The 20,363-nt window shown below is 50.0% G+C and overlaps 1 protein-coding gene across 1 annotated transcript in view; it reads left to right on the plus strand.

Annotated features, from left to right (window-relative positions):
* The window catches only part of STAC2 (SH3 and cysteine rich domain 2), a gene marked incomplete at its 3' end in the record, with an annotated part of 61,511 nt that extends 42,503 nt beyond the window's left edge, over positions 1–19,008 (plus strand). The window contains exons 3-10 of the mRNA XM_015413875.1: positions 6,594–6,691; positions 8,835–8,928; positions 10,518–10,633; positions 11,583–11,655; positions 11,863–11,924; positions 15,558–16,051; positions 16,964–17,072; positions 18,826–19,008. Coding sequence (XP_015269361.1) covers positions 6,594–6,691; positions 8,835–8,928; positions 10,518–10,633; positions 11,583–11,655; positions 11,863–11,924; positions 15,558–16,051; positions 16,964–17,072; positions 18,826–19,008 — 1,229 coding nt within the window. The remainder of the gene's footprint in view (positions 1–6,593; positions 6,692–8,834; positions 8,929–10,517; positions 10,634–11,582; positions 11,656–11,862; positions 11,925–15,557; positions 16,052–16,963; positions 17,073–18,825) is intronic.
* Between the last annotated feature and the right edge of the window lie 1,355 nt (positions 19,009–20,363).

Here is a 20,363-nt window from a genome sequence, read left to right on the forward strand (position 1 = left end):
ATATATATATATATATAATTTGTCCTGGAAGCACAAAAGCTTTATGCAGTACTCCTGTTCCTCGACGTTTCCCGGTTAAGGGAAAAGGCCATTCATACAAATTACAAAGGTGATCTGACTCCAATGGTAAGAAGAGAAAGAAATTTTACTTACAGAAATAGAAGCATGTCTTGCATGACATATCCATGTAGGTGCATTTAACTTAATGTGAACAGATTAATTTCAAAAGAGGTTAACTTGCTGCAGCTCCAAGCCCAGGTAAGAGAGAGGACCTATATAAGGTGAAAAACAGAAGGGAAGCAACGGCCAAGGAGGCTCGGCAGCAATGTTCCCTCTAAGCTGTGGAGTCCTGTGAGCAAAAATTCTGCTTTGTGAGCTACTGGCATTAAAGTTGTGAGCGAGCGAGCGAATTGGCTGCTGCATATGTTAGTTTGCTCTGGAGCCATCCTTCCTGAGCTGAGACAAAAATGGGTGAGCCGAAGGCTAAAAGACTGTGAGCTAGCTCACACTAACTCAGCTTAGGGGGAACACTGCTCAGCATCTACCCGATGAGAGGGTGGGGGCCAACTGCCAGGTATACCTGAGTAAGAGAATTCTCTTAATCCGTTGCCTCCCAGATCTTCTCGCATGCAGAGTTACAGTACCCAACACCGTGATGATCTGCAGTAGAAGAGCAAGGTTCACGTCCGGTAGCACATTAAGGGTGCGGTCAGACAGGCCGTTTAGTCCGCTTTCAGCATGCTTCAGCAACGGATTTTATATCCACGTTCACACACCCAACATCTGTGCACCATCCCCAGCCGTCAGTTTCCGGCTCAAACCCCCTTTAAACTGGAATATTTTGCTACAAGGTCCCCAAGTGGTGTTTTCCTGATTCTCCGGTTCTAGCCGCACTTTTCTGATGTCTGATCGCTCCTACGGTGTCGAGCCACTTCCGGGTGTCTCGACCCCCTCCCCTCTGGAAAGCTGCCCGAGGCTTTCGCTTTTCGCCCGCCATTTTTTTAATGTGTTGGCGGTATCAGCTATCTGCCATGTTTTGTTTGCTCCTTTCTCTGACCCTGGCGCTACGGCGCATGCTTCATAGCTTGCTCGCTGCTCTGCTCGCTTGCCGTAAACAGCGATAGGGAGACTGTGAGAACCAGTGCTGCCAGACTGAGTTATCTGTCTGAGCTTCTGATGGAAGGAGGGCTTGCGTTCCACCGCTGGTGTGAATCTTTCAGCTCTCATGGGGCACTGAGACTCTCCAGCTTATTATGTAACCTTCCGCCGGGAGAATTCCCGCCCGCGCGCTCAGATTTCATTTGCTTAGTCATTTGCCTCATCCTGCTATATTTTAGGGATGTTCCCACCCTATTGTCATTCCTATATGGCCAGGGTCCAGCCTACCTGAGGGACCGCCTCTCCCCGTATGTTCCCCCAAGAGCACTATGGTCGGGGGCCCAAAATTTGTTAACTATTCCGGGCCCTAGGGACATCAAATTAACTGCTACTAGGGTCAGGGTGTTTTCGGTGGCGGCTCCTACCTGGTGGAATGAGCTCCCAGGGGAGATACGGGCCCTGCGGGACCTTATGAAGTTCCGCAGGGCCTGCAAGACGGAGCTCTTCCGCCAGGCTTTTGAGTAGGAGCTGCCGCCCCTACTATACCACCACTGCCCTGAGGAAACATCTGAAACATCTGGATATTGAAGAAGCCCTAGCCGTGGGACTTAGCCATGGTACCACTCGGAATTTTGGACCTATGATTTTCTATCTTGGGACTGTTGGAAGTATTACTATGTTTTAACTGAGGATATTTTAAGATGTATTAGATGTTTTGCATTATTATGCATTTGATGTTTTTATTATGGCAAGGTTCTGCCTTGCCTCTGTAAGCCGCCCTGAGCCTATTGAGGAGGGCAGGGTATAAATTTGAAAAATAAATGAATGAATAAATAAATAACAATAACCCTGTGGACACAGTAACAGACCTGTAGTCTAATAAAGCATAACGCTTCCCTGGAAACGTGTGTGGAGATGTACTTGCTGTTGAACCTGACATGCGGTATGCACATAGACGGAGCTCCGCCCCCGCATTCAGAAAACCAACATTTAAATGTTCACTTGTTTTAGAGTTTAGATGAGTTCAGGATCTCACGGAGGCCATTTTCAGGTCAAACGTTTAAAGGGAAGTCTTTTGTCGGAGGGGTTGGGTTGATTCGCCCTGGTGGTTCCACGCATGCGCCATGGTAGTTTCGCTCCCCCATTCTATGGAGGGGCGCCTATGCGCATGCGCAAACTGAGAGAGAGGAAAAACCCGCCGACACACGCTCCAGCACGTCGGTAGAGTAGTTGCCAGGGAGCGACGTGACTGCGCAGTGAGGCGGGATAAGGGAGGTAAGTGTGATGGCGATGATCCGGATCAAATATAATCCGGTTAGAACCGGAGCAGTTCATCCCGCTCTCCGCATGCCGTCTGACCGCACCCAGTGACTAACAAGCATAAGCTTTCCAGGATCAAAGCTCCTTTTGTCAGTTACCTTGACTCTTGCATCCGTGTTGTCAAGATGCCATGGCCTTCCTCCACAAAGACTTTTCGTGGTGGTCTCCCTTCCAACGACTGATCCTGCTTAGCTCACGAGATCTGGTGGGACCGGGCTATTCCATGCAGCCTTTCCTCCCTAGAAAGCTAACCCCCTGAATATCTTGTTGGTCTTGAAGGTGCGTGTCAGAACCCACAGCTTACAATGAAGTACACGCATGCAGGAACGGTTATACTTTTATTGCAAAGCTATAGATGCAGTAACACAGGCACTGTTAGGAATGGCCGCAGCCACTAGAGCAGAATAGGATATAGGGTATTCGTATGCACACACTCCCCCCATGGCATGGGCCAATTAGGTACCCTCCCGCATGCGGGACAAGTTAGGAAACCGTTAGCTGGCTAAAGCTGGGAATTGGGAGTCTCTCACGGTACATAGAAGACAACACAACCTCCTCCTGCACATCTGTAGAGATAAGCGTTTCGGCAAAGGCAGAACAGCAGGGATAGGAATGCAATAGCACTTAACAGGACACAGAATGAACTCCCCAACCCCCATGGCAGCATAGCTGACAGTGCGCCTGGACTTCAATAAAGATCATACAGTTTGCTTTGTGGGAAACGGATGTGCTTTTACAGGCCGGCCTCCTGGAGCTTTTCTCCTAGATCTCCAGGTGCATGACTTGTTTTTGGCAGGAGCACTGGCTGCCAGACTGCAACACTGGCTACTTGGCACATGCTAGCAAGCCATAGTAGGTAACTCACTGAAGGGGTTGACTCAGTGTGTGACTGCAGTCAAAAAGGCAAATGCTGTGCTGGGGATTATTAGGAAGGGGACTGAAAACAAATCAGCCAGTATCATAATGCCCCTGTAGAACATGTAATTTTTGATTGTAAAGTGTATAATAACATCTGCGAGTCTCTTCCTTTCCCTAAGACGCTCCCACTCTCTCGCAAGCAAAGAATCTGCCTTTTAAGAAATTTGCTATCGGATAGCCGGGGAGAAGTTACGTATCAGGTGGCTAGGTTCGGATGGCTTGCCCTAAGAATTAGAAAATCTATAGTAGCTTTGAAAAGAGGAGAATTAAGATTAAGTTTTATTAAATTTAACTATTATAGTTTTTATGGTGTTTTTATTACCAGTCTTAAAATTCTGCTCCTATTTTAATGTGATATATTTTACCCATGTTACATTGTTTTATGTGTTGGTCAATGACCGTGAATAAAACTTATTTATCTATCTAATGCCCCTGTATAAATCTATGGTGTGGCCTCATTGGGAATGCTTTGTACAGTTCTGGTCACTGCACCTCAGAAGAGATATTCTAGCATTGGGAAAGGTGCAGAAAAGGGCAACTGAGGCCCCTGCCACACGGGGGGGGGGGGATGCGGGGCCTAAGTGGGGCTTTTGGAAGCGGCACCAAAATAGACACGCGGCGGCAGGATCACACGGATCCCCTGAGCTGTGGCGCTGTTGCTCCCCGGCACAATCAGATGCCGGGGAGGAAGCCACGGTCGGAGACCAAGGCATCCGGCTGCGCATGCATGCACATGCGCAGTTTGGCCAGGAGCCGGGGATGCACCGGTAGAGGGACGGGCTGGCGATCCCACCGCCATGCTTGCCGCAGCCGTTCAGGCCTATCCCGGGCCAAACCCCTCCGTGTGACCAGGACCTGAAGTGATTAAAGGAATGGAACAGTTTCCTTATGAAGGAAGGTTAAAGAGGATAGGGCTCTTTAGCATGGAGAAATGATGATTGAGGGTACATGATTGAGGTTTACAAAATTATCCGTGGGATAGAGCAGGTCGAGAAAGAAGTACTTTTCTCCCTTTCTCACAATACAAGAACTCGTCGGCAGGGCACTCCATGAAATTGCTGAGCAGTCGGGTTAGAACAGGTAAAAGGAAGTACTTCTTCTCCCAAAGAGTGATTAACCCATGAAATTCATTGCCACAGGAAATGGTGGTGGCTACAAGCATAGACAGCTTCAAGAGGGGATTGGACAAACATATGGAGCAGAGGAAAAGAGTAAGAGTCCAGTAGCACCTTAAAGACTTACAAAAAATTTGTGGTAGGGTATGAGTTTTCGTAAGTCACTCATAGTCTTTAAGGTGCCACTGGACTCTTGCTCTTTTCTACTGCTAATACTGCATATTAGGCCACACACCCCTAGTGTAGCCAATCCTCCAGCTTACAGTAGCCCCAGTAAGAAGAGCTCTGTAAGCTCTTGGAGGATTGGCTACACTAGGGGTGTGTGGCCTAATATGCAAAGAAGCTCCTGCTACCAGTAGAGCCCTGCCGGAAGCGAGTGGAGATCCAGAGGTGGCCTTCAACCTGGAAAATGTGCCTGTCCCTGATCCTCAGGGCTTACCTGCTGCTTCATGATTTTTGTATGTTTGTAAAGGAACAGATCCTGCCAACCTAGCAGTTCGAAAGCAAGAAATTGCAAGTAGATAAATTGGTACCACTTTGGTGGGAAGGTAACAGCATTCCGTGCGCCTTGGTGTTTAGTCATGCCGGCCACATGACCACGGAAACGTCTTCGGACAGCGCTGGCTCATCGGCTTGGAAACGGAGATGAGCACCGCAACCCTAGAGTCAGATTCGACTGGCTTTCGAGCAAGGGAACCTTTACCCACAAACCCCCAAATATCTAGTACTCTTTCTTCCCAAGGAAGACTCCCGTATGAAGCTTTCGAGCAAGGGAACCTTTACCCACAAACCCCCAAATATCTAGTACTCTTTCTTCCCAAGGAAGACTCCCGTATGAAGCCGTGGCTCAGTGGTAGAGCATCTGCTTGGCATGCAGAAGGTCCCAGGTTCAGTCCCCGGCACCTCCAGCTAAAAGGAGCAGGCAGGAGGTGATCTGGAAGATCTCTGCCTGAGACCCTGGAGAGCCGCTGCCTGTCTGAGTAGACAAAACTGTCTTTGACGGACCTGTTGGATATTGTAACTCTGCATGCAAGAGGACCGGGGAGGAAACCGGTTAAGAGAATTCTCTCTCCGGGTACACCTGGCCGTTCGCTCCGCCCTCTTGCCAGTTAGATGTGGAGCCTCTTTGGCTGCTGCTTCCCTTTTGTTTGTCATCTTATATAGAACCTCCTCCTCCTCTATCTTACCTGGGCTTGGAGCTGTAACAAGTCAACCTCTTTTGGAGTTAATCTGTTCACAATTGATTAAGTTTACCTAGATAAATGTGTCATGTAAGGTGTGCTGCCGTTTTTGTAAGAAAAGAATTCTTTCTCTTGTTAACCATTGGAGTCAGATCATGTTTTGTTTGAATAGCATTTTCCCCTTAACCGGGAGACACGGAGGATCGGGGGGATACTGTATAAAGCTTCAGCGCTTCCAAGGCAAAATTGATTATTACTTTTTTTTTATGTTTAACCCAAGAGGACCAAGGGTCTTATTCAGTATCAGGCAGTTTCATTTGTTTATGCGAAATTCCTGCAGCTTGGAAGAAAAACATTCTCTCTGTTGATAACATAACCTTAGCACAGGGGTGTCAAACGTGGCCCGGGGGCCGGATCAGGCCCCCGGAGGGCTTCTATCAGGCCCGCAGTGGAACTGGCTGTCTTCTACTTCTTCTTCCAGTTCTGCTGCTGCTGCGTCATTGTAGGTCTGCAGCTTACAGATACACACCTGAACATACTCAGGATTGCAACAGCACAGACATTTTGAGGCAATAATTCAGAGCAAGGGGTGTCTGTTATCAGACACTGTTCAATAAACAAAATATTGCAAGAGTGCTGATGTTTTAAGCATGTTTTTATTTTAAGTTTTAAAAAAACCCTTTGTGTTTGTGTCCTTTAGAAAGTTTAAATCTCCGCTACCTGGCATTACGTTTTATGACACACGTGGCTCAGCCCTACAAGGTCTCATTTATTGTCAGATCCAGCCCTCATAACAAATGAGTTCGACACCCCTGCCTTAGCCTGTTCCTTTCGACCAGCTCTTTCTTTCAGTTGCTTTGGCTTATCCCACTCATTCCTTGGGAAACCTTTCTCCTCCACCACCAACCCCCACCCCACTCCGTGGCCACTTAAAGGGACTTTTGTGTTTGTGTCCTCACAGGAAACTCGAAGCAAGGCCTGCGGTGCAAGACATGCAAAGTCAGCGTGCATCTGTGGTGTTCAGAAGAAGTTTCACATCAGCAGTGTTCGGGCAAAACAGTAAGCAGCTAAGTCAGTGCATGCCTGCTTTTAGCATCTGAAAAATCCAAGAGGGGGTCACAAGTATCCAGGAGGAAAATACAACAAACACTGTGACATGAGTGACTAGAACATTTAGTAAAGATCATGTAGTATGATGAATCAAACTTTACAAAATCACAAGGAAAAGTCCATCATACTCTCAATAAAACTTTACAAAATTACAAGGAAAGTCCACCATACTCAATTACAAGGAAAGTCTATCATACTCAATGAGCACCCGGATATAAACTCATTTCATCCCAGTCTTCCTCAGGAGTAATCCTATTGTATAGCAAGGTATCAGCTTCTTGATACAGTTCAATGTCTGTTAGGGGCAAACCAATGCTTAACTTCTTTATTTTCTGCACTTTATCCTAGAAGAAATCCATGTTATTTTAATTGAAAAGAAACATGGAGCTGAATTGAATCCTATTATTTTATATTGTTAATTTATAAATTCTTAGCTTAATTATTTAGTTCTTAAATTTTATAGAACTGGCTTCTGGTGCCATTTTGAGTGTCAGTATTACGAGCATCTGGCCGAAAGGGAGGAGAGAGGACCACGGCTTCCGTGTTCCCTCCCAGCCTCCACTCTGGGGCAAGAGAAGTGCCACCATTTCTGTGCTGCCTAGCGTATAGGGCTCAGGGGTCCCCAACCTTTTTGAGTCTGTGGGTGCCTTTGGAATTTGACCCCGCACGGTGGGTGCGCCGCAGGCAAAAGTGGAGGCCACAAAATGGAGGCTCCTGGAGGCGGAGCCAGGCACAAAATGGCTGCCACAGCTCGACTTCAGTCACACAGTGCAGGTCCTTGTGCTCTGGTGGCAGCTTGCTACCAAAGTAACACTTTTAAAAAATCTGCACAGCCAATCAGAAGCCTTGCGGGGCAAAAGCCTCCCTCTGGCCCCACCCACTTTCTGAAAATTCTTGGCGGGTGCCAGAAAAGGTGTCAGCGAGCACCCCGTGGTGCTTGTGGGCATCATATTGGGTACCCCTAGAATAGGTTGTCACGGGTTTTGGGTTGCTTGAGGCCAGTTCACAAGAGTTGGATTACCTTAGTAAGGTTGCCAGGTCTGGGTTGGGAAATACCTGGAGACTTTGGGGGTGGAGCCATGAGAGGGCGGGGTTTGGGGAGGGGAGGGGCCTCAGCATGGTACAGTGCCACAGAGTCCACCCTTCAAAGCAGCCGTTTTCTCCAGGGGACCTGATCTCTGTCAGCTGGAGATCAGTTGTAAAAGCAGGAGATCCCCCCAGGCCCCACCTGGAGGCTGGCAACCCTACGTTTAAGAATTCACAAGAGCAAATGCAGGGGTCATTTCCTGCAGGAGCGCACAGGGTTTACACTGTTGGATTAGGAGGGGAAGGGGCTGTGTAGTACAGAAAGAGAGGTACCGTGGACCTTTCTCCCGACGATTGCCCAAAAGCAGGGGTAATTTCATGCAGGAGCGCACAGGAGCGGAGCTCCGACATTAAAGAGCCCAGGGGGCGGGCACATGCAACAAGCCCCACCCCCTGCTCCCAGCAGCCCTCAGTCAGAGCAAGAAGCAGCCAGGGAAGCTGCAGAGCCTCCCGGCCCCCTGGTCCAAAACAGTCCAGCGGCACCTTTAAGACCAAGTTTTATTCACATACAAGCTAGCATAACTCATTAGCGTAACTTATTTGCATATGCCACACACCCTGATGTCACCGGACGTGTGTCAGAAGGCAACCCCCACCGCTCAGGCTCCACTGGACTGTTTTGGATTGCTAGCTAGTGGGGGGGGGGGGGAACATGCAGATCTGTCCCTCACAGAGGAGGGAGAGCTTGTACCTGAATAAAACTTGGTCCCAAAGGTGCCACTGGACTGTTTTGGACCGAGGGGCCGGGGGGAGCGCTGTAACTTACCTGGCTGCTTCTTGCTCTGACTGAGGGCTGCTGGGAGCAGGGGGTGGGGCTTGTTGCATGTGCCCGCCCCCTGGGATCTTTACTGCCGGAGCTCCACTCCTGTGCGCTCCTGCATGAAATTACCCCTGCTTTGGGGCAATCGTCGGGAAAAAGGTCCACGGTACCTCTCTTTCTGTACTGCACAGCCCCTTCCCCTGGACAGAAGAAGCTCATCACATTTCTCTCACTCCCATTCTTCAGCAGGCTACCTCCTTCCGACGTAATCTCAGCTCCCCGATGCTGGTCCACGAGCCGCAACCACAGCCAGCGGCCGCCAAGGAACCTCCCCCAGCAGGTGAGACTGGGACAGACCTGGGGGGGGGGGCAGCAGACATTGAGACCCAGTGTGGGGCAGGGTTTACACTGTCGGATGAGGCGCAGAGAGGCCTAGGTTCAAAGCCCGACTTGGCCATGAAGCACGCTGCCTGCCCCCGTGGGACATTTGTTCTCTCTTGGCCAAATCAACCTCGCAGGGTCGTTGTGAGGATAACATGCCTGCAGTCCCAAGTCCTCTGGAGAGAAGGGAGGATGGAAATATAACAGGCGGACAGATGTGATGTTTTGCAATCTCAGCTCAGGAAAGACTGTGAGCCTTTTCAATTCCCAAGAACAGATTTTGAGTAACAGACCATTCCAATTATTTATGGAAAAAGTAGGGTAACCACTGGCCAGGAGGAAAAGACTAGGTTTTGGGGTTTTTTAGAGGTTTAATAGGATGTTACTTAACAGGTGAAGTTATTTACCTCTACCCCATCTGAAATATACTGGGTTCGAAACGTGTATAGTGATCAGCTCATAGTTTATTAGTGATTTCAGCTTAACTCCAAGTCAACTCTAGCAGGGCCAGAGCCCTGCTTCTATGCATGCAAAACACCCCACCCCCCACACACACACTCCCCCATGATAGGCTATTTACAAAACATTACTACTCGCTTGGTTTATTCCCGAGTCCTGGTCGGCTATTGTTCTTGTGCTTCAAGCTCAGCCAGTCTCTAGGGTGATTCAATCAGGGACGATTCAATCTCAATAAATAACACCATCAAAAACTTTAGCTGCCCTTTTCCATACCTAAAGCTTCTACTAAAGGGCAGGGGTCATTTGGGGGGGGGACGCGGGTGACGCCATCCCCCCGGGTGAGGTGCGGGAGGGCGGGGCCTGGAGGTCGCCGCCGGCTGTGGGGAGGACACACTTCCGGTGATGTCAGGGTGTGTGGCATATGCTAATGAGTTATGCTAATGAGTCTCCCTAGCTCTTTTTCTACGAAATGACCCCCGCTAAAGGGGCAGGATATTTATCTCCAGGCCTGTTGTCAACCCTAGCAAAGGGGTAATTTAGGATTTGTAGTTGCCAGTCCGGAAGTGGGCAGGAGATAACAATCTAACTGGTGGATTTCTTCTTTCTTGGTTCATGGGCACAGTTTCAGCCGACACTGTTGTTAAAACCAACGAGATCATTAGTGAGGTTTCATCTGAGGCAGAATGGTTCTTCAGAGTCAGGTCTCAGCCCTGAAACAATAAACAAATGGTTTACAGAGAGCCTTTGAGCATGTGCAGAGTACTGCCCGTCTCACCGGTCAGAAGCCACCTGCAGCTGGGACAAGGGAAAGCAGATAAAAAGGGATCTGCCTCCCTGGGTCCCAACCTCTTTGGTAGAGTGATCCACAAGTCCAGATTTACTTGGCCTGGTGACCCACTTGAAAAACAACGAAAGAGGATGCACAGATCAGTATAATTGCAAAAATTATGTATTATTTTATTCTATTTATTTGTAGCCTGCCTTTCTCCCCAGTCTGGAGGGAAAGTGATTTCCAGAGGAAAGAAATCACATCCCCCTCTCTTGCCAGAGTACGAGGATTGATCCCTGAGTCCCTCTTCCCTCTTCCAGCAGGCCCCAGTGGGAAAGTGGATCCCGTTTACGAGACCTTGCGCTACGGAACATCGCTGGCCCACTGGAATCGTTCCAGTTTCAGCAGCACCTCGGAGTCGCCCACCAAGAGTCTGGTACGGTCCCTCCCTCAGTGTGAGAACTTCCCTTTGATTGCCTGAACTGATCCCTCGCTGTGGAAAAGAGCAAGAGTTCAGGAGCACCTAAAAGACTGACGACATTTGTGGCAGGGGAGGAGCTTTCGTGAGTCACGGCTCACTTCACTCACGAGACCTCCTCCCCTGCCACAAATGTGGCTAGTCTTTAAGGTGCTCCGGGACTCTTGCTCTTTTCTACTGCTGCGGACAAACTAACCCGGCTACCCGTCTTAAGAACATAAGAGACGCCAATGTTGGATCAGGCCAAAGGCCCATCCAGTCCAACACTCTGTCACACAGTGGCCAGAAATACCAGGTGCCATCAGGAGGTCCAGCAGTGGGGCCAGAACTCCAGAAGCCCTCCCACTGTTGACCCCCCCAAGCACCAAGATGACAGAGCATCACTTGGCCCAGACCGAGAGTTCCTCTCTATACCTTGTGGCTAATAGCCACTGATGCTTATCTAATTCCCTCTTGAAGCCATCCATGCTTGTAGCTGCTGCTGGTGGACCTCCTGAGGGCACCTGGTGTTTTTGGCCACTGTGTGACAGAGTGTTGGACTGGATGGGCCATTGGCCTGATCCAACACTGGCTTCTCTTATGTTCTTAGGAGCAGAAGTCCATCAGTGGCTATTAGCTACAAGGTATAGAGAGGAACTCTCAGTCTGGGACAATTGGTGCTCTGTATTCTTGGTGCTGGGGTGGGGGGCATCAGTGGGAGGGCTTCTAGTGTCCTGGCCCCGCTGGTGGACCTCCTGAGGGCACCTGGTGTTTTTGGCCGCTGTGTGACAGAGTGTTGGACTGGATGGGCCATTGGCCTGATCCAACATTGGCTTCTCTTATGTTCTTACCACTAAGGCACTTTTCAGTGAGGCCACAGATATTTGTGTTGAAGTCGCTCTTACATGTGGCCGCCCATTTCTCCTAGAACGAGAAAGAAGAAGTGACCGAGGACCCAGAAGGTGGCCGGCAGATGGCTGAGGAAAATCAGGTTGATAACGGTAAGCGAGGCCACCACCCTTTCCTTGTAGCAACTCTCTTGGAGTGGCAGCTCCGCCCTCCCCTTCAGCCTATTCCTTACAGGACAGGGGGTGAAGAAGAGGGCAACTGCACAGATGGGGCACCCCTTGGAGACTGTAGAGACAGAAGCCATCTGGTGTTTTTTGCTCACTTCAGAAGCCTGACAGTCCTCTCTTGTTTTGTTTCAGTGTTCACCATGCCGGCAGAGGGCGAGGGTACCCCGTCAGAGGAGAAGAGTCCAGGGCAGCAGGTGGAAAAACATACTGCTTTACACATAGACCCCCCCCCCCCCCCGTTCTGTGTTGCACTTTGGCCCTTCCACAATTCCCAATGTGAAAATTGGTACTTTCTGTAAAACAGTAGCCGTTTTTGTTTTTTAACATGAGGCTAAAGCATACTTAAGGAGCTGCGGTGGCTCAAGTGGTTAAGACGCTGAACTGCAGGCTGTGGAAGGTCGGTAGTTCAGCAGTTCGAGACCCGAGTGTGCCGCATGACGGAGTGAGCGCCCGTCTCTAGGTCCAGCTCCTAACAACTTAGCAGTTTGAAAGCAAGAAATTGCAAGTAGATAAATAGGGACCACTTTGGTGGGAAGGTAACAGCGTTCCGTGCGCCTTGGTGTTTAGTCATGCCGGCCACATGAGTCATGACCACGGAAACGTCTTCGCACAGCGCTGGCTCTTCGGCTTGGAAAGGGAGATGAGCACCGCAACCCTAGAGTCGGACTCGACTGGCTTTCGAGCAAGGGAACCTTTACCTTTTAAAGCATACTTACTGAGCAGTGTTCCCTCTGAGTTAGTGTGAGCTAGCCCACAATTTTTTAGCCTCCGGCTCACACATTCTTGTCTCAGCTCAGGAAGGATGGCTCCAGGGCAAACTAACTGATGCAGCAGCCAAATCGCTCCCTCACAACTTTAATGCCAGCAGTTCACAAAGCAGGATTTTTCCTCACAAGACTCCGCAGCTTAGAGAGAGCATTGCTTGCTGGGCATCCTTTCTTTTTAACATTGTGCTAAAGCAGGGGTCCCCATTCTGGTGCCCGTTGGCAGCATGGCGCCTTCCAACACCTTTCCTGGTGCCCAGGTGTTTTTAGAAAGTGGGTGGTGCTAGGCAGGGCTTTCCCCCAGCAAGTCTTCTGATTGGCCATCAGAGATTTGATTGGCTGTGCATTTTTTTTTTAATGTTGCTTTGGCGGCAGCTGCTCCTGCCGCACGAGGACCTATACTTGTGTGACTGACGTTAGGCTGAGACAATCGTTTTGTGGCTGGCTCTGCCTCCCGGGGCAGCCATTTTGTGGCAGCCATTTTGTTACTGCACTCACCATGCCGTGTTAGAATTCCAGTGTGCCCACAGGGTCGAAAAGGTTGGGGACCCCCCTGACCTATCCAGCCCAGGCAAGCCCGATCTAGTCAGATCTCGGAAGCTAAGCAGGGTCAACATTGGCAAATACTTGAATGGGAGACCTCCTTGAAATACCTGGGGCGGGAGGTGGGGTCAGGCTTTATTCAGCCACCTCTCAGAATATCCTTCAGGCCCCCAGTAGAGGTCAGTCACCAGTAGTCGCCATGACTTCCACGTGCACACGCACATATATATATTTTTTTAAAAAATAGGTTGGGGACCCCTGTGCTAAAGCATAGTTGCTGGGCATCTAAATATACAGTTATTAGAGAGAAAGGAGTCTATTGCACAGCGGTTTCCCCACCATTTGAGGGCCGAAAGGCGGCCATTTCTCTCTCATTTTCCTCATAAAATCATTGTTCATTGTTTGTGTGGTGTTTTCCTCAATATTCCTTTAAACCGTGTTGTGAGAAAGTTCACAGAAAACGAAACTCTGTAGTTCAGCACCCCAAACTGTGAGAAACCCTCTGTGTGAAAAGACCCCATTATTTCCCTAATCGTTTTGATTTTTATTAGCTGTTGCAGATTTTCCGGGGTTTATGGCCGTGGTCTTGGCATTGTAGGACCTGACGTTTCGCCACTAGCTGTGACTGGCATCCTCAGAGGTATAACACAGAAAGATGGAGTACCTCCAAGGATGCCAGTCACAGCTACTGGCGAAACGTCAGGTCCTACAATGCCAAGACCACGGCCATACAACCTGGAAAATCTGCAACAGCTAATGAACTCCGGCTGTGAAAGTCTTTGACAACAGATTTGATTTTTAGTTTGGTTAGATTTCACTAAGGCTTTTGATAAGGTTCCACATAATAATATTGTTGACAAGTTGGTAAAATGTGGCTTGGATCCTATTACTCTTAGGTGCATCTGTAACTGGTTGACAAATAACTGGTTGACAAATCGCATCCAGAGAGTGCTTGTTAATGGTTCCTCGTCCTCTTGGAGAAGAGTGACAAGTGGAGTGCCTCAGGGATCTGTCCTGGGACCTGTTTTGTTCAACATCCTTATAAATGATCTGGATGAAGGAATAGAGGGAATGCTTATTAAATTTATAGGTGATACTAAATTGGGAGGGGTAGCAAATACAGGAGAAGACAGAGTCAGGATACAGGATGATTTTGACAGTCTGGAAAACTGGGCTAAAACAAATAAAATGTCTTTCAACGGGGATAAATGTTAAGTTCATTGTCAATCTTCTGTGCAGTCCCACATGTGGAGTGTGCATGCGCAGGCTTGCCAATCAGTAGGTATACACTCTAAGCCTCCAGGGGGTGCAGTGCTCTGGAGCCATAAGCTTGTCCCCACCCACAGCCACATGCTCCCGCACACCAGTGCCACTTACCCTCAGATCCTTTTCTGCCACCGTAGGTCGTGTCTTCGCTGCCTCCTGCATTCTTATGGCTAGATGCAGAGCTACAATTTGCCTTCTATTCCTAATGGTGCAGAAGGCTTTATTCAAAAAGTGCGCCCGCTGCGGTGCAAAAATGATACAAACCGATGCTCATGATTTGTGCCTCTTTTGCCTCTGAGCAGGCCATGTGACTTCCTCATGTAAAGCCTGTCTACAATTCACCTCCAAGGTTCACAGTGAGGGGGATCTTAAGCTAAAGGCCACTTTTTGGGAAAAGGCTCTCAATCCTCCTGCAGCAAGACCAGGGATCACCCTTCTGAACAACTGGGTTCGTCTCACTCGGCTCCGCCCCTCAGCTCCACAACCCAGCAGGCCCAGGCTAACTCAACTTCACCATCTCATAACAGAGCTCCACCTGAGCCTCTAGCCAAAAAGACCGAAAAGGGAAAGGACAAGACCAAACAGATCATAGAATGTTAAGAGTTGGAAGGTACCTTGCAGGTCATCTAGTCCAACCCCCTGCACTCTGCAGGAGCATAGCTGAAAGATAGCTCTACATACCTACAACATACCCGAAAGATGGTCGTCCAGCCTCTGCTTGAAAACATCCAGCGAAGGAGCATCCACCACCTCCCGAGGCAGACTGTTCCACTGCTCAACCACTCTGACAGTTAGGAAGTTTCTCCTGATATTTAGCCAGTAACGACTCCCTTGTAATTTCCACCCATTAGATCTGGTCTTGCAATCTGGAGCAAGAAAGAATAGATCTGCTCCATCTTCTACATGACAGCCCTTCAAATACTTGAAGACTGCAATCATGTCCCCTCTAAGCCTTTTCTTTCCCAGGCTAAACAGACCCAACTCTTCCAGTCTTTCCTCGTAAGACTTGGATTCCAACCTTCTCACCATCCTGGTTGCCCTCTTCTGGACACGCTCGAGCTTGTCAACATCCTTCCTAAAATGTGGTGCCCAAAACTGGACACAGGACTCCAGGTGGGGCCTGACCATAGCAGAATAGAGCGGAACGACCACCTCCCTTGATCTGGACACAATGCTTCTGTCAATGCATCCTAAGATTGCATTCGCTTTCTTCACAGCCATAGCGCACTGCAGGCTCATGTTTCGCACATACAGGCTCAGTGCTTCGAGTATTCGTATCCTGGAACTGGGTCCCCCCAAACAGGGTCCAGCTCGACCTCTGACTCCGATATCTCCATGGATTTGTTGTCCAAAGGAAAGTTCTGTCACGAGCGACCACCTGGCCAACTTGTGGCATCTGCTGACATGGACCTGTACCCGATGTCCCCGCGTTATCTAGCTGAATGGGACTGGGGCTATCGTGGCCCGTCTGGCTCAGCTGAGTATGAGTATGACCGCCTTTATCATGTTTACTCAACGGTTCTGTCAGTCTGGCCTCTGTCCCCCGGAGCCGACACGCAAGTGGAGAGGGATGCTGATTCCAGTGCTTCAGAGCCGAGCCCTGATGAACAAGCTGGTGAGACCTCTGCTCCCTCACCGACCAAGGATTTTAAAATGGATGGTGAGCAGATGTCACGGATGGCGCAATCCCTGGAGAATGAGCTCTTGACCACTGGACTTAAGCCCAAGGAGAAGATCCTGAGCAAACTGTACTCTGACATACCCAGAACCATTGTCTGCTCTGTCCTAAAGGGCCAAGACGACATCACTTAACAAGTTGGGCAGTGTCCGGCTTCTATACAACCCAATGCCAAATGTGTAGAGAAACTCTATCGGGTTAAGAAGAAACCCCTTATTTTCCCATGCATCTCCCACCATCGTCGCTTACCATGGAAACAGGGGTCATTTCGTAGAAAAAGGTGCAGGAGCTCATTAGCATTACTCATTAGCATTACCTATTTGCATATGCCACACCCCCTGACATCACCGGAAGTGTGTCAGAAAGCAACACCCACCGCTCAGGCTCCACTGGACTGCTTTGGATTGCTTGCTATGGGGGGGGGGGGACGTGCAGATCTGTCCTCACAGAGGAGGAAGAGCTTGTACCTGAATAAAACTTGCTCTTAAAGGTGCCACTGGACTGTTTTGGACCGGGGGGCCGGGGGAGGCTCTGCAACTTACCTGGCTGCTTCTTGCTCTGACTGAGGGCTGCTGGGAGCAGGGGGCGGGGCTTGTTGCATGTTCCCCTGCCCCCTGAACTCTTTACTGCCGGAGCTCCGCTCCTGTGTGTTCCTGCAGGAAATGACCCCTGCATGGAAGAGATGCAGCCCAGGGGTAGGCAGTCATTCCACGCCGTCCCTACAGATGAAGAGGGCCGCAAATTGAATGCGGTGAGTTAGAAGGTTTGTGCTTCTGCTTCGCTGGGGTTTAAAGTAGCCAGTTATGAGGTGGTCATAGCTTGGTACCAACTCTTTTGATGTTATACTTCCCACCGACACTTCCTTACTGGGCTGGGGAGCTCATTGTGGGGAGTCATCGGCTTCAGGCACTTGTGGGAAGAGAACATCACACAAACCGGTTTGAGTTGAGAGCTGTTCGAAACGCCCTTATCTGTTTCTCAGATTGGTGGCTCGATCGATCCTGCCGCAGGTGGACAATACAATGATCATGTTCTACGTCAACAAGGAGAGTGGCGCGGGATTGTGCGACCTCTGCCTAGAAGCTACTGCGGTCTGGCGTCTTGTTTTGGACGGGAACGCTACCATACAGACCATCCATATCCCTGGTGTCTTAAATGCACAGGAGGACAGACTAAGCAAGATGAAGGGTCCATCCCACGAATGGTCCCACACTTTGAGCTATCTCCTTCCCATCTTTGAAACTTTGGGGACTCAGGAACTGGATTTGTTCACTACTCAACACAACTCCAAAACAAACAAAAAAATTGTTCCCGGGCAGGCTGGGGGAAGGGATTCCTACGCAATGCCTTCCAGATCTCTTGGACGGGGGGGGGACTCCTTTAAGCTTTCCCGCCTCTTCTCCTCATCATCAGAGTACTGGAGAAGGCCAGGCGGAAGCGAGTGAGCTTAATTTTGGTAGCACCCCGCTGGCCTCAGCAGGTGTCGTTCCATCGGCTCACCGACCTGGCCCAAGGTTGCTTCATTCATTTGCCCGAAACACAAGACTTCATAACCCTTGATGGGGTCTTTCACCAGGATCTCCGCAGATTCCATCTGACAGCTTGGTGGGGATCAAACATAATTTTTTTTGAGAAGTGTCCGAGGTACATAAGAACATAAGAGACGCCAATGTCGGATCAGGCCAAAGGCCCATCCAGTCCAACACTCTGTGTCATACAGTGGCCAGAAATACCAGTGCCACCAGGAGGTCCACCAGTGGGGCCAGGACATTAGAAGCCCTCCCACTGTTGACCCCCCCCCAAGCACCACGATGACAGAGCATCACTTGCCCCAGAGCCCCTATCTGTACCTTGTGGCTAAAAGCCACTGATGGACCTCTGCTCCATATGCTTATCTAATTCCCTTTTGAAGCCGTCCATGCTTGTAGCCGCCACCACTTCCTGTGGCAGTGAATTCCGTGTGTTAATCACTCTTTGGGTGAAGAAGGACTTCCTTCTGAACTCTTGCAAACCATCCACTAGGTGCTTTTATGCTTTTAAGTGGAACTGTTTCTGTGATGTAGGGACCGAGGGGTCTTCCCCCAAAAGGCACCCCTCCGTGAGGTTTTTTGATTACGTAGTAGAGTTATAGAATAAGGGTCTAGGTTTTTCTTCCCTCAAGGCCCATTCTCGCTGCCATTTCTTCCCTCCACGAGGGCTTGGAAGGTACTTCCCTTTTCTCCCATTTTTTGGTGAAGTGCTCCCTTAAGGGGCTAGCAAACGTGTGTCCCCCGAGAGACCCTGAGATCATTCCCCAGTGATCCCTCACCTTAGTTTTGATTGGTTTGGTGCGAAAGCCCTTTGAGCCTCTCACTATATGTCCGAGAGCCCTCCTAGCCATTGTCCATGTTAAGTCGCCCGCTTAACAAAGAAGTCGGAGAGTGATTCAGCAAGAACACAGCTTTATTCTTCAACTCGAACACAACTCCAACACGGATCAACATCTGATAGCCAGAACAGCCTTTACATTGCAGCTGTCCTGCTTTTAAACATTCCTGGCTAATGTAGCCACACCTACTGTACAAATACCAACCAATAAGGTTGTTCGTATAAGGACCAATCACGGATGTTCCTGCTCAGGGAGCTTGCTGTGAAGTGATTGGCTTGTTACTTCCTGGGCTAGCGATACGATTGGATGTATTTGGATCCTAGCCCAGGATGAAGCTTAACATTGCTTTTCAATGAGATGTTTCACATACATTCTGCATTCCATGGCAGCTTTGGAATACACTACAGTCCCGGTTCCAGGGTCCTGGGATGTAACCCACACCCCTCAGGGACCCCAACGACCACCAACTCACCTAGGAGACCCACAGACCAGGAATACCACGGAGCGAGGAGCCTCGAGGAGCAGCAGGAGAGGCCGACTGCGCACGGGAGAAGCTGACAGTGTACACACGAGCGCATGAGACCCTGCACGCCGCCGCTGGCGGCACAGCCCCAGGCCGACAGGACCGTCGCCGGCATAGCTCCGACCACACCCAGGCCGTAGGGACAGCGTCGGAGCTTACCATAGAGGGTGGGGCTGGGAGGAATCACAGGGAGGCGGGGCCGGGAGGCGGTGCTGGGAGAGGGAGCTGGGTATAAAGGAGAGGGAAGCGAAAGGGCCGGGGAGGAAGGACGTGCTCGGAACTACCTGACGCTGGCAGAGAGAGGAGGAGTCCAGGGAGGATGCTGAGAAGCCAATGCACGAAGGTAGAGGGACCTACGGAGTGCCATTAAACTCCGTCCCCTACCCATCTGAGGCCCAACGCTCCCCCTCTTCTTTAACAGGCCTCAACTTTCAGAGCCGTAGGACCTCCTCCGCCTTGAGACACCACGGTTATGGGAGGGGCTGCGCCCGGAGCCCAGGGCGGGCTTGACATCCATGAAGGTGGGTTTTTTTGGTGGCCATTACTTTGGCCAGGCGAGTTAGTGAGTTAACCACTCGTTGAGCAGAACACCCCTTTTTGAAGTTTCTCCCGGGACGTATGGTCCTTCGGCCTAGCCTGAGTTTTCGGCCAAAGGTCGTGTCTAAATTTCGTTTGTCCCAAGACATTGTATTACTTGTCTTCTTCCCTAACCCCACTTCTGAAGGAGAATAGGAGCTTCATTTGTTGGGTGTTAGGAGGGCCTTACTCTTCTATTTGAAGCGAAACGCCGAGTACCACATGTGTTTTGCAGGTCCGAGGGTAGGGACCCTCCCAAGTATTGTTACAACCTGGCTGATTCTCCTTCCCCACTGGGAGTTCGAGCTCATTCTACAAGAGCTGTGGCATCTTCGACTGCATTCTGGAGTCGTGTCCCTCTGGAAGAGATCTGCAGAACTGCCACCTGGACTTATTCTGTCACCTTTGTGTGACATTATGCTTTGGATGCCGCAGCCAGAAGAGAAGTGGAATTTGGAAAGGCTATACTCCACTCCCTGTTTAATTAGGTGAGCATGTTCCCACCTCTTTATAGAGCTTGTTGAAATCCCCATGTGGGACTGCACAGAAGATCAACGATGAAAACTGGGTTGCTTATCTGTAACTGTTGTTCATCGAGTATCTTCTGTGCAGGCACACGTGCCCTCCCTCCTGCCCCACAATATGCTCTTGGCAGCATGCAGGAGCTGAGGGTAAGTGGCGCTGGTGCGCAGGAGCACATGGCTGTGGGTGAGGACAAGCTTATGGCTCCAGCACACTGCACCCCCCTGGAAGCTTAGAGCTGTATACCTACCGATCGGCAGGCTTGCACATGTGCAGCCCCCATCAATGCTCCCTCTAAGCTGTGGAGTCTTGTGAACAAAAATTCCCCTTTGTGAGCTACTGGCATTAAACCTATGAGCCAGCAATTTGGCTGCTGCACGAATTAGCTTGCTC

Source organism: Gekko japonicus, unplaced genomic scaffold (genome assembly GCF_001447785.1).
Source record: "Gekko japonicus isolate JY-2015 unplaced genomic scaffold, Gekko_japonicus_V1.1 scaffold1407, whole genome shotgun sequence".
NCBI lineage: Eukaryota > Metazoa > Chordata > Lepidosauria > Squamata > Gekkonidae > Gekko > Gekko japonicus.